This window comes from Mirounga angustirostris, unplaced genomic scaffold (genome assembly GCF_029215605.1).
Source record: "Mirounga angustirostris isolate CCGP_5_RB_7025 unplaced genomic scaffold, mMirAng1.0.hap1 SCAF_9, whole genome shotgun sequence".
Classification (NCBI taxonomy): Eukaryota; Metazoa; Chordata; class Mammalia; order Carnivora; family Phocidae; genus Mirounga; species Mirounga angustirostris.
The window spans coordinates 535016-548043 of NW_026991717.1; the positions used below are offsets into that span (position 1 = coordinate 535016).

At 60.4% G+C, this 13028-nt stretch overlaps 1 protein-coding gene across 1 annotated transcript; it reads right to left on the bottom strand.

The window, feature by feature from the left end:
• Nucleotides 1–375: 375 nt before the first annotated feature.
• Nucleotides 376–6535, bottom strand: CRABP1 (cellular retinoic acid binding protein 1). Its single transcript, XM_045901833.3, has 4 exons — nt 6330–6535; nt 5655–5833; nt 3794–3907; nt 376–588 (listed from the first exon to the last, which is right to left on the bottom strand). Exons 1-4 carry the CDS (start codon nt 6397–6399, stop codon nt 538–540), a joined length of 414 nt encoding a protein of 137 aa, XP_045757789.1. The 5' UTR covers nt 6400–6535; the 3' UTR covers nt 376–537.
• Between the last annotated feature and the right edge of the window lie 6493 nt (nt 6536–13028).

The following is a 13028-nucleotide window of genomic DNA, read 5'->3' on the forward strand; positions in this document are numbered from 1 at the left end:
CCTTTATTCTGGCCTCCCCTCAATTAACCTTGTGAATGTGCCCTCCTTTTCCTGCTAGGAGCCACCACTACAGACTAATTCCTTTCGGAAACGACACTGTGAGGTCCAAACACGCCTAGCTCTGCAGTCTGGATCCAGCTGGAGGGAGCCCGGCTTGCCACCCTGCTGTAGGCTCCAAGCAGGGGTCCTAGGCAGCAGGCTGAAGCTGAAGACACTACCCAGCCCAGCACGGTACTAAGGACAGCAGGGACACGATAACCCCAGGCTGCAACTGAAGACGCAGCTCAAAGAAAGGAAAAGCCTTGCAACGCAGCCAGCTGGTTTAATGACAGGCAAAACCATGCAGATGCCAAACTACAGAGCACCAGGGACTCAGGGGTACAGAGGCCTTGGGGGGAAATACTACAACACCATCACGGGGGAAATGGGGTCACCTAACGTTGATGTGGGGTGGGGGGGTCCACTGGCAGCTCAGACCTATGCCATTTCTCAGGGGAACATGCATCCCACCCCAAAATAGGAGCAAGCCGGCCGCCTTCACTCCCGAACATAAATCCTCGTGCAGACCACGTCATCGGCGCCGAACGTCTGCAGAGAAGGAAAAACAATCAGAGCAGATGCCTGTGCAAATATGTTTAAAATGTATCACTAATAAGGCCACTTACTGCCCTGTTAAAAGCCCTTTGTAACCAACGTTCAATTTCCTCTGCCACATGCTCACACTAACTGCTAAGGTCTTTTCTTCTCCCTTAAGCTCCATACACGGGCAGAGAGCAACTGGGGTGTAGAATTATATGCAATTTTCCTTTGTTTCTGGATCCCATGAGTGCTGACATGGGAAATGTTTGGTTTGAAAAATTAAACTGAAAGGGGGAGATGTCACATTGGACATTTCTGAGGCGGTTCTGTCTCTTCAAATGACTTCAGTAGGGCGCAGGGCCTGGGCAGCTGGAGCCCAGGGCTCGCGCGCTGACCAGCCAGACGGGGCGGCGTTGGAGAGAGCGGCTGCCCACCCTCAAGTTATCTGCAAGCTGGAAAACGGGTCTGAGCTGCAAAGGCACAGCACTGGCCTGGACCCAGCTCTGCAGCCCCCGGAGCGGGGAAGGGGGCCCGGCGCTTCCTCTCTTGCTGGTGCGGAGTGGAAGGGAGGGGGTGTCAGACAGGGCTGGAATGGAACAGGACGATCCCCAAGGCTCTTTCCAGCCAAAATTCTACGGCTCTTTGTTTGTATGTCTGTTTGCTGTGCGGTGGGCACAAACCTCCCCAGACGGAGGATTTTCTTCTGGCCCCTGAAGTGGGATCGCCTCTAAGTAAACTATCTTAACTCTCCCCCAAACTAGCAATTACTCAGGGGCCTGCTCTCCTGGGCTCTTACACGCAGTTGGAACAGGGAAAGCAATATGTTTGTTTCACACACAAAACCAAACATCAAAAATCCTCCAGTCTGCAGCCCCGATGTGGGCACGTCTGCCGACGTACGCTTTTCTGCAGGAGCGCCCCTTGCTCTCAGATTCTCAAAGGGGCTTGAGGCCCGGGAGAGGCTGAGAGCCTGGCTAGACCTGACCTTCAGCTTCCTGCCCTGGCCCGTCGGCCGGCTGAGAGGCTCTCGGAGCGCGTGCTAGGACGTCCCAACGTGTGTCTCAGGGAAACACTAGTCATGAGTGACACCAGGAAGCAAACAGCCATCAGCAGCTTTTCCAAGTGGGGGCTCCTGGTCACGCAGACACAGCTGTACCTGCTCCGGACACCTCTGTCTGCAGGAGATGCTGCGCCGGGAGAAGGGCAGGGGGGCAGGCGTTCCCACCGGAATTTACCTCTAGGGGTGCTGACCTCTCAGCTCCAGGGACATGGAGTGTGTGGGATTAGACTCTTCCCATGCACTGTAACCACCCTCGTATCTGACGCCTCCCCCAGGCCCCCAGGCCGACAAGCAGCTTCCAGATACAAGAAGAAATCCCATTTCCAACCTGATCTGAAACATCCTTCTCAGCCGGCACCCATGCCGAAAGATTCCTGAAAGAAACTCTAGACTGTTCCAGAGCGGTTTGAGGGAAGATCCTCCATTTTCACAGAAGGCAACTTACAGCCCCCGGGGGACCATTTACTGTTGGCCCTGGGAGAGCTTATTTCAACTTAACTAGGATAATTTGCCTCTTGTTATAAGGAGATAGCATCTCCCTGCGTTTTGGATTTATTAATGATAACAACCCTTGAAACAAAAGCCCATAGATCAAGTCTCAAATGCCAAGAATTAATGCTCCTTTTGAGGCTTGTCTGGTCGGCTGAGCCAAGGAAGGATGCACGGGTGGAGCTGGGGGGCGGGGGGTGGGTGTTGGAAGTCATGCAGTCCTCGCAGCAGAATGTTTTCTGGTTGCTCGGGGATTACAAGGTTAATAAAATCACACTTTCTCACGGAGCAAACCGAGCCTGCTCGACCCTCAGCCACGCTCCAGAACTAAGAGCTTTGCTGACTCAGGTACCAGCGAACCTTTTGTTCCTTTTTCTCCTAAATTCCATGTCTCGGCCTCAAAGTGCTCCTCCAACCCCATCAAGTAGTCCTTCCCTGGAAACGGCATTCACCAGGTTGCAAAGGAAGCCAGTCCCTTCTCTATGAAAGCAGATAGGACTGGAAGTGAGGGCTGGGAAGGACAAGCGGCCTCAGCTGAAGTAACAGAGACCGCTCCATGCAGGGTCTGCTCACAGGATCAACATGCAGTTTCAGGGCTGAGAGCAGCCCAACCGGGGATCAGACTTTAGCGGCAGCCCTCAGGCCACAGCCTGGGAAGGGAAGGGCCACGCCTCGGTCGCACAGCGTGGCCGGCTCACGTCCCACTCTGCCGGCTCCCTCCTCAGTGCTGCAGGGTGCCATTGGCTAAGACGGGGCAGGCGGGCGCTCTTAGAGGGCAGATGGTAACATATGCCTCGTGGAGAACAAAGGATATCATTTCCAGGGCACCCACACAGCTTTTCCCTTTCCTTGCGTGTGTGCGTGTGTTATGTGTGTGTGAGTGCGTGCACGTGTGAGCACGTGTGCGCGGAGAGTGTGCGTGTGTGAGAATGTGTGCACGTGTGCGTGGTGGGGGGCGGGGGCGGGGCAGGGAGAGCCTGCTCTATTCTGAAGTACAAAGAAGAGTGACTGAGCCTTCCCTGTCCTCCCCGACGCCCTCTGCCCCCAACACCTAAAATCAAGGACGAGGCAGTGTGTGATTAAACCGTGGGGGTTTCTAAACTGGCCTCACCAGGTAAAGTTTGTGTGGCCAGGATTGTTTAAAATGTTTTAACCTGAGTGCCTCGAAGGGAGAGCCCACCCTTCCCTGTTCTAAGGCCCCAGCCGCAGACCACGGGACACGCAGAGCCTTCGGCAGCCACAGGACTTGCCTGGCTCCTGAAGGCCACTCAGTTGGTAAGTCTAGCGGTAAAAATGCTCTCTGAGGCTCCCAGTGCTGACGCACTAAAATTCCTGAAATCTTTCCCTGGTAGCAAAATGGGGAACGAGAAGGGGAAAAAAGTCCCTCTGCAGAGTGAAAACCCCTGGGGCCTCCCGAGCCCATGCGCTCTGGCCCATTGGGAAGGGAGGCTGGCTCGAGCCGCCACGGAGCCGCCATGGGGACGCTACAGCCTGTCACAGCCCTGCTCCTCCCAACCACGGAACGATGAATGCCTGTGACCTCCACTGTCACCTCAAGCTTTCCGCTCAAATTTTAACGCACGGCCGACGGGGTCCCGCTCTCTGCTGAGGGAGGACGGCACCATCTGGGGACTGTAGGCGTGATTCAGGGGCCCAGGACCTCACCAGGATGAGCTCGTCGTTGGCCAGCTCGCGGGTCCAGTAGGTTTTGGGGCCATCCCCCTCGAGGAGAGTCTGCGTGCAGTGGATCTTGTTCTCATTCTCCCAAGTGGCCAAACTCTGCAGGCAGGAAAACCATTAGTGACATTAATTATGGTCTTGGCAGCAGGAGCGGAGACAACAGTGCGCACGGGAGGGTCTCGGCTGTGGAGAGAAGCAACACATGGTCCCTGTCAGCAGGGCACAGAAGCCTCTGCGGTGCCCTATGGAGTCCAGATTCGGAGGGACGGCCATGGGTTTATGGGGAATAAATAGACCTCGTGTCCCCCCAGAGCGCCCCCCTCCCCACGCGCACACACACACTCTCCGAACCAGCGGAGCTTTGGGCTCTCATCTCCAGGAATAAAATGCAGAGCATGCAGTGATTCATTGTGTCAAAATGGACTATCCCTTCAAGCAACTAGCATATTAAGGGCAAGAACCTTCCCATCAGAACTGTACCACGCTGGAACCTAAGACACTGTATTTATAGCCACACTGTAGCCAGCAACAGGAGCCCTCTCCACTGCACGGATTTGGGGATAACCCCTTCCTTTCCGTGTGTACAGACTGTTGTGACAAACCTGAGTATCTCTGAGGACAAAAACACTACCACCTTCCAGGGTACGGCCTCTGGAAAACATTCAGACTCAAAACAAATCAACCGTCTTCATGCTCCTGGACGTGGGAGGCGGCACAAAGCAGTGCTCGCCAGCTGGGTGGGGGTGTCCACGTGGAGCACGCACGCACTTGCTTTCTAACGGACACTTGCCAGGCTGTCACGTGAACCTCTGATTTTTTATCGGAGCCGTGGTCTCTGGCAGTGGCCACCGCTGGACGTCCCCAGCTGAGTCCTGCCGACGGCCAGGCCAGCTCCCCGGGACTCCCGGTCACTCTTGTTTTTACAAACAGTGCCGTGGGGCTCAGACCCTGCCCTCTGCAAGCCTGGACATCATTTTCTGGCTGTGCCGATTCTGTGCGCCCAACCGGCCATGTGGGGCCACCCCGGCGGCCGAGTCTCCGTGTCCGGAGGGTCCAACTCTGCAGATCAGACAGGCCCCCTCAGGAAACCGGAGACTCAGTTCCTCACTTTCTGGAACCTTATTCGTGTTTCTTTGTTTTGAACGCCGGGGAAAGGGAGGGAGACATTTTGTCGCCTTTTGGATAACTGATTGCAGCAGCGACAATTTTCCATCCGCCCTCAGAATACACACTAACCGACCCTTCATTTGTTCAACCAAAAGCGATTTTCGCCACGGCAAGCGGGCATGTACTGTCGCTGGCTTCCGCCACTGTTCATCCCCGGGGCCCAGCGCCGCACAAACACACACTCTTGCCCTTGAGGACTGAGCGAGCACTTGGTCCATCTCCCCAGCCAGCATCGGCCTCGCTTTGGGAAGGACGCCGCCTTTCCTTCAGAAACCAGGCTGAGGGCCGGAGCGAGAGGTGCTGGCCCACGACACCGCTGAAACCGGATCCAGGGCGTCCCCTGGGGCCCGGGGACCCGGGGCCCGGGGGGGGGGGAAGCGAGCGCCGCCGTTCCACCCGCGACAGGAGACGTGGCGGCGGCCCGGCCCCCCGCCGCCGCCGCCGGGGTCCCCCGCCCCTCCCGGCGCAGCGCGGAGGAGGCGGCTTGGGGTGGGGTGGGGTGGGGTGGGGTGGGCGCGGACTGGGGAGGACCTTCTCGCGAGCCCAGGGCAACCCGCTCGCACGAATCCTCTCTGCGAACCGCCGGCGCACCGCCTTGCAGGGAAAGCGCGCCGCCGGCCGCAAAGGCAGGCAGGGGCGCGTCGGGGACCCCGCAAGCCGCCCGCCTCTGGGGCCTCACCCTGCACTTGCGTCCGTCCACGGTCTCCTCGTCGAAGCCTTCTCCGACCTTGAAGCTGATCTCGGTGGTGCGCACCGTGGTGGACGTCTTGATGTAGAACTGATCCCCGTCCTGGCGGATCTCCACGTGCGGCCTGGACGCAGCCGCCACCGCCACCTTCCTCAGCATGGCGTTCACACCTGCGCAGGGAAGGAGGGCGGCGCCGCGGGCTCGGTCGCAGCGCCCGCCCGGCACTTCCCACCACCCCGCCTGCAGACGGGGACCTCAAAACACCCGCTCCCCCAGCCCCCGCCCCAACCTTCCGGAGGAGACACAGGCTCGGAGGGTACGCGGCTCTCCCCGCGCAGCACGGTGAATTCGTGGCGGGGCCTGGCCTCACACCGAGTCTCCAGATGTAAAGTCCCTGATCCTCCTTGGACTCCGGAGAGCACCCCCCCGGCGCTGATCCAGCACGAGCCGAGGCCGAGCCGTCGGGGAAGGCGCCAAGCCTCCAGCGAACGTCCGCGGGGCGCGCGGCTCCCGGGCGCCGCTCGCCGCTCCTGCCGGGGCGGCCTTGGCTCGCTCCCCTCGCCCTCGCCCTCGCCCTCGCCCCGGGGACTCCCTCCGCCGGGGCTGGGCCCGGGGCACCTCGGCGCCGCGCCTCCTCGTAGGCGCGCACCGACCGCGCCAGCTTACCCAGCGCCTTGAGGAGCTCGTCGAAATTCTCGCTGCTGCGCATCTTCCAGGTGCCGGCGAAGTTGGGCATGGCGAGGCGGCGGGCTGCGGCGGGCGGCGGGCGGACGGACGGGCGCGGAGAGCGGCGGCGCGGCGGGCTCCCTCCCGGCTGCAGGGCGGAGACTGACGCTCGGCCCCCCGCCCGTGCGCCCAGAGTCCCTGGGAGGGAGCCCCCCGCCCGCCCCGCCCCGCGCCCCGCCCCCGCCCCGCCCCCGCCCCCCGCGGCCCTACCCGCGAGCCCCGCTCCCCGCCCGCGGTGCCCCCCGCCGCGGTCCGTTCCCCAGCCTCGGTGCGCGCGCCCGGCGCCCGCTCTTCTACAGCTGGGGGTGGGCGCTGGCCCAGAGGGGACAACTGTGGCAGCGGGGCGGTGGGGACGTGGGGAAGCTCTGCACCATTCTCTCTACTTTGGTGCCTGTCTGAGAACTATAATGGAAAGTTAAAATACAGCGGGTGGTGGGCCGGTCAGTGTTGGGAGCCGCGCTCTCCCCACTCCGGGTAGTGCGTTCTGGGCGTGCGCAGCCGCTTTACCCCCACCCCAGTGAGGGATCCTATTCCGCACCCCCACCCGCCCCACACACACTGGCGCAGGGCCAATGCGAGCCGGTGGCGGGAAAGCCCCATGCCCATGACCCCCGCCCGGGCCCTGCTAGGAACCAAGGGGCGCGCGGGATGGTGGGCTCTCCGCGCGCGCGGGGCAGGAGGCCGCCCAGGCCTCAGCGCTTCCGGACTGCGGTCACGAGGGCTGGAACCCGGGCTAGGAGCGGCCCGTTCTGCGGGGAAGTGTGGCTCCATACTCTGCAAAGGAGGTCTCCTTCCTTCTCCCATTGCTCCCAAGTGTGCACCATGCTTAAAGCCCCCCTTCGGTGTCTCCAGCAAGAGGGTACACACACTTCACCGCGGCCCTGTGAGCCTCCACGGCTGACGCCAAGTTTTCCTTCCAGTCCCTGTCCACTGTGCCATCATCCCTCTACCTTAGCCAAACTGCACAACTCAGGATTCTAGAATCAGCCATGCATCCTCCCACCTGCAGCCTCTGCCCATGCTGAGCCCTCTCCCGGGAATGCCCCTTTCCTCTCCGGGTTCCTAAGATCTTGCCCATTCATCAGAGTCCATCTTTAGGGTGTCTCTTTTGTGATACTCAGTTTCCTAATCAAATATGATTATTTTTCTGTGAACCCGCAGAGTCTGTGTTTGGTTTTGCTCTTGCTTAAGTATTAATCCTGCTATAAACTGAGCTCCTACAGGGCAATGACTTGAGTATTCATCAACGTGTCCTCTCTTGCTCAACCTCAGCCAGGTGGGGCTCAATAAATAAGCATTGATTTGAGAAGGATATGAGTGCTCTGCAGCCGGAGGGCATGTGGGGGGAAGACCCCCACAGGGCTGCAGGAATCCATGCTGACAGCCTGCTGAACAGGGCTCTGGGCGTCTGGAGGGGGCTGGGGCTGGGCTCCTGCCTGGGGCCCTGAGGAGCTGTTTTAGAAAGCAGCTGAGGATAAGAGAGGGGGGAGAGACCGTCTCCAGCTGGAAAGAGATGTGGGCAGGGCTGGCCTTATCAGTGTGAGACCTGAGCAGTCCCACAGGCCCACGTTCACAGAGGGGCCTGGTGGTTGGTTCCATGCTCTGCTCTTGCCATCTTGAAATTCTTAATCATTTTTCAACAATGCATCTTGCGTTTTCATTTTGCAGTGGGATCCACAAATTATGTAGCTGATCCTGAGTGTGGGAGGCAGGGGGTGGGCCTGCTACAGAATCAGACTCACTTCACAGAGGGTCAGGCAGCTCTCCAGTGAGGGGGCAAAACAGGGCTGCCATCCAGCTAATGCAAGCCTCCCCCCAACCAACACTGCTCCCCAGCAAGGCTTCTGCCATCTTAAGACTGGGGCTGGGGAGGGGCAGGAGGTCAGCAGAGTGGGGAGTCAGGACCATGGGGACAGCCTGTGAGAATAGTCAGAGGGCCGTGGATAGGGCGTCAGAGTGACTAGCAGGTCTTGCAGCAGGTGGGCAGAGGGGGGAAGGAGAAGGGCTGGGGGAATCATGGTAAAAGAACCAGAGGGATGGGGCAAGAGGGGCAGGTGAAGGCGGCCCACCCTCCAGCCAGGGCTGCCCTGACAGGAGCACAGCGGGCATTGTCCAGTCATACGTCAAGCATGGGAGCAGGGTCCAGGAATGGGGAGGGCACGGCCACTTCCACATCCGCATGTGAGGAGGTCCTCGGGTCCTTGCAAGCCTACTGTGCTCACTCATGATGCTTGGAGGTGGCCAGGACTTCTTAGAAGCCCCAGACCTCATCGGGGGGCACATGGAAGGGAGGGCAAGCTCCCGCCACCGGCCTGGCTACTTACAGGGGGAACCCAGAGTGAAGAGGGCAGCAAGGACACCACCATCACAGTGCTTCTGTGGACCCAGCCTCAGGATCCATGGAAGGGCCTTGCTGGGTAGAGATCCAGCTCGTGGCCTGGGCCTCCAAACAGGTTGGTGGAGTCACCATCCTCTGAGCCCCGCTGCCATCCCTCCTTCCTTCTCCTGTTTTATTCTCTTTTTTTTTAAAGATTTTATTTATTTATTTGAGAGAGAGAGAATGAGAGAGAGAGAAAGCACATGAGAGGGGGAAGGGTCAGAGGGAGAAGCAGACTCCCTGACAAGCAGGGAGCCTGGTGCAGGACTCGATCCAGGGACTCCAAGATCATGACCCGAGCTGAAGGCAGTCACTTAACCAACTGAGCCACCCAGGCACCCCTCCTGTTTTATTCTCTTGTTCACCACCTCTTTGAGCTGGGAACTGCGCTCAGCACTGGGGGGAGTGTCCACTGAAGATCCAGGTCCTGTCTTGAGGGTCTACTGTTTGACCAGGAGAGAACCTACCACGTCTGTAATCACTCACCCGAGGGGCAGGCAGTTAGCCTGGCCTGGGCTGAGACTGGGAGCCTATCCAGGGGGGTGTGATCAGAAAGAACCACGTGTGGAAAGACAAACCCTGCGTGTACTTGGAACTGCATCTCTCTGCGTGGCTGGAGTGCATAGTCCGAAGGCGGTGAGGCAGGAGATGCCGGGAGGAAGCTGACGCCCAGTGCAGGCAAGCAGCGCGGGAAGAACTGGGGTTACTGAATGCCAGCCATCACAGCAACATGGGGGAGCCTTCTAGAAATTCAGATTCCCAGGCCCCAGCCCTGGAGATTCAGATTCAGTAAGTCAGGGGTAGGGCCCAGGAAGCTGTGTCTGGCGAGCTTTCCAGGAGACTCCCCGTGTACAGTCGAGTGACCGGCTGCATCTGCAGGGGAGGGGAAGTGGGGACGAGAGCCCGGGGTGACTCCCACTGTCTGGGTTGTGCACTTTGTCTCATTTGCTGCTACAGGGAGCTCAGGGGCAGGAGGCCAGGTCTGTGTGGGAAGTGCCTGGTCTGTGTTGTCTGGGGCATCCAGGACCCAGTGCGGTCCTGGAGTTCGGGAGGGAGGTCTGAGCTGAGATGGGCGTGGGGGTCACCCGTGTGCAGGGGGCAGGTGAAGACACGAGTGTGCCCGAGATGCCGGGGGACAGGACACAGCTCGAGAAGCACAGAAGGCCCTGGTAGAGAATCTCGGTGTTGAGGGGCAGCCGGAGCAGGGGAGGGCAAAGGAAGTGGGAGAGAAACCAGGGTGTGACGTCCTCCTAGCAGCCGGGGGCACCGTGTTTCGCAAAAGGAAGGACGGCCCAACAGAACCAACTGCTCCAAGAGGCTCCTGGAGGCAAGGGCCACCAAATGTCCCCTAGAGTGAGCAGCAAGACAGTCTTGGTGACTAAAGCCAGAGCTGTTTCTGGAGGTGGGGCTCTGGAGGCGGGCTACAGGGGGCCGAGTTCAGAATGGAAAGAGTGAAACAGGAAGCAGAGACCTTCTTTCAGAAAGCACAGGGGGTGTAGGGGAGGGGAGAGAGAGTGGAAGGTAGGAGGGGACGTGGTGTCCAAAGGACTAGCTGGGGTTTTGTCTGTTGGCCTTTGGGGGGAAGAGATTCGGTGTTTACTGTCTCTGAAGGCAGATGCAGGAGAAGTGGAAGATGGTGCGGCTGACAACGGGGAGAGGACGGGGCCCAGAATGCAGGGCCCCGAGCTGGAGGGGGCGGGGGCCGGGGAACCAGAAGCTGGAGGCACCTGTCTGAGTCGGGTCCTTTCCCTGGCCACTAGGAGACGGGCCTCCGCGGGGCTGAGGAGCGGTGCAAGGTGGGGTCCCAGGCGGAGCCTCAGCCGAGTCCCTTCTGGGAACAGGAGAGGTGAGTGGGGCGGCACAGGGCCCCGGGCGCTCCAGCTCTGGGGTGGAGTGTGCTCTCCGCCCGCAGCTCGGGGACCCCAGCGTGCAGCGTGTGGGTGGGAGGGCACGATGGCAGACCTGTGAACCCATGCAGGGGCAGAGAGGACGGCTGCCAGTGGGGGCAGCCAGGATGGGTTGTGGGGCTCGGGGCCTGCACCCCGTGAGGCTGCAGAGTGTGTACCCTGGGGCGGCAGGAAGGCAGGCAGAGGTGAAGGCGCTGGAGTTGAGGAGGAGGAGGGATGCTGAGGCACATGGGTGTGCAGCCTCTCTGGTACCCGTGGAGCCTCCTGCGGAGCCCGCTTTGGCCGGTTCTGTGGGGCCGGGGGGCCGGCTGCGGGAGGAGAAGGGGGGCTGTGCTGCTGGAGTTCTAGCGAGATGCGGCGCGGAGGCCACTCGCCCAGCCGGTGGTCGGCAGCTTCAGGGAAGGCTGCTGAGGTCCGCCTTGGGTAGGACAGCTCGGAGGCTCATAGGGACGGACAGACGGAACTGTGCAGACCATGAGACTCGGGGCAACCACAGGAGACAGCATTCTGGAAGCTTCCCCAGGATGAGGAAGCCAGCTGGCCATAGTCAGGGCTCTGGGGGTAGAGAGCCCACTTGGCACGGGATGAAGCCATGGGGTATCGTGGGTCACAACGTTTGGGTTTGGGGGGCACTGCAGGCCCCAGAGTGCAGTTCTGGTGGGCGGCGGGGGCTGATGACAGATGCTGGGGGGCCGGATGGAATTCTACTCACACGTGCTCTCGGAGGTTGGCAGTGCCCGGAGCGGGCGGCCGGAGGGGGCCCCCAGCCCGGGCCCTTACCGCTTGGCCCAAGGAGCCCAGCTGGCACAGCAGGTAGGCAGAGGCGACTTCCCGGCTGACGGCAGCTGCACACGTCCATGTCACGTCCGTGGGTTCCGGAACATTCCCAGGGGCCCTGTGTGCCTGAGACACGCTCGCACACATGCGCTGACAGTCAGGATCCCCTTTCTGTTTTGGTTGGAAACATCGATCTTTGACTGTCTGGAGCAGAAAGACCCATGGAACAGAAGATCCCTGTGGCTCGCCTGGTGTCCTTGGAGAGATACTGTGGGCCCGGCGTGGAATTCAGAGGTGAGCAGACATGGCCCTGGGATGCACGGCTGCTGGGGAAGATAAAGTTTGGGACCACGCAGTAAGTGCGTTGCAGGGGGAGGGAGGCACTTCAGGGGGGCCCAGGGGAGGACAGCTGAACTTCCCAGGGAAGGAGACATTACACTTAGCAGGGCTCTGAAGGGTCATTAGCGCTCCCACGCGGACCAGGGGGAAAGGGCCTCTGGGCTCCAATGGGGCAAATCCACCAGGAGCCCTCTGTGGACACTGCACCTTGGGGTGCAGGGATCCCAGAGTCCGGGCCAAGCGGGCTGTCATCAGCCCGCTGCAGTTGCCTGGGGGTGTGGCCAATCCCTGGTGTTTCCTCTCCGATGCAGATTCTCAGAAGCAGGCGCTGGGGCCTGGGCCCTCTCTCCAAGACCCCTTTGTTCTCGGGCTGGCAGTTCCTGCCTTTGCAGACCCCATGTTGCCCAGCTCCTCCCAGGCCACTGACCGGCGTCCCTATCCGGGGCATTTCTGCTGAGCTTTGCTACTTTTGCCTGGAGGCAGGCCAGAGCCTCAGCTTCCCGGGGCCGCCGGCCTGGCCCCATGCCCTTAGACGGGCCGAACTCATGCTGGAAGAATGGGGGTCAGAGTTCAGCCCCTGCAAGCTGGGGGCTCTGGAGAGGGTCCCAGTGGGGGTCTTCAGGACAGCTCTCTGTGGTGGGGGCTGGGGCCCCTGTGCTGGGACAATCCGGGAGTCCGCAGAACAGGACAAAGAAGAGCTGATGTCTCTGGACGACTGGGGGCAGGGCCCATGCCTGCTGGGTGAGTTTCTTCTAGGTTAGTGGAGTGGAAGGAGCACTGGACTGGGAGTCAGGGGGTAGCATCACCGGGGCTGGAGAGGTCCTGGGGACCATGGAGTCCTACAGTAGGAAGAATACAAGTACATTTCCTGAGCTTTTACTAAGAACCAGGCATGGGAGTGAGTGCTTCATTCATTCGTTCAGTCGTTGGTTCGTTCATTCTTTACCACTGTCCTGGGAGAGGCACTCGGTCCTAAATGAGGAAGCTGAAGCACAACCAATAAAGTGCCCAAGGTCACTCAGCCCACTGAGACAGACCTGGGAGGGAGCCCGGGAGGGCCGGCCCCAGATGCGCACCCTCACCAGCCCCTCTGCGGTCTTAGTGGGCAGATGGGGACTCGAGGCCCCGAGGGGGTTTCTGGCCCCTGGCCAAGCAGTGCCCTGCCCACCAGCCCTGGTCGCCACCGAGCGGCTGTGCACCATGGAGCAAGTCACAAGCACCATGAACCTCAGCCTCCTC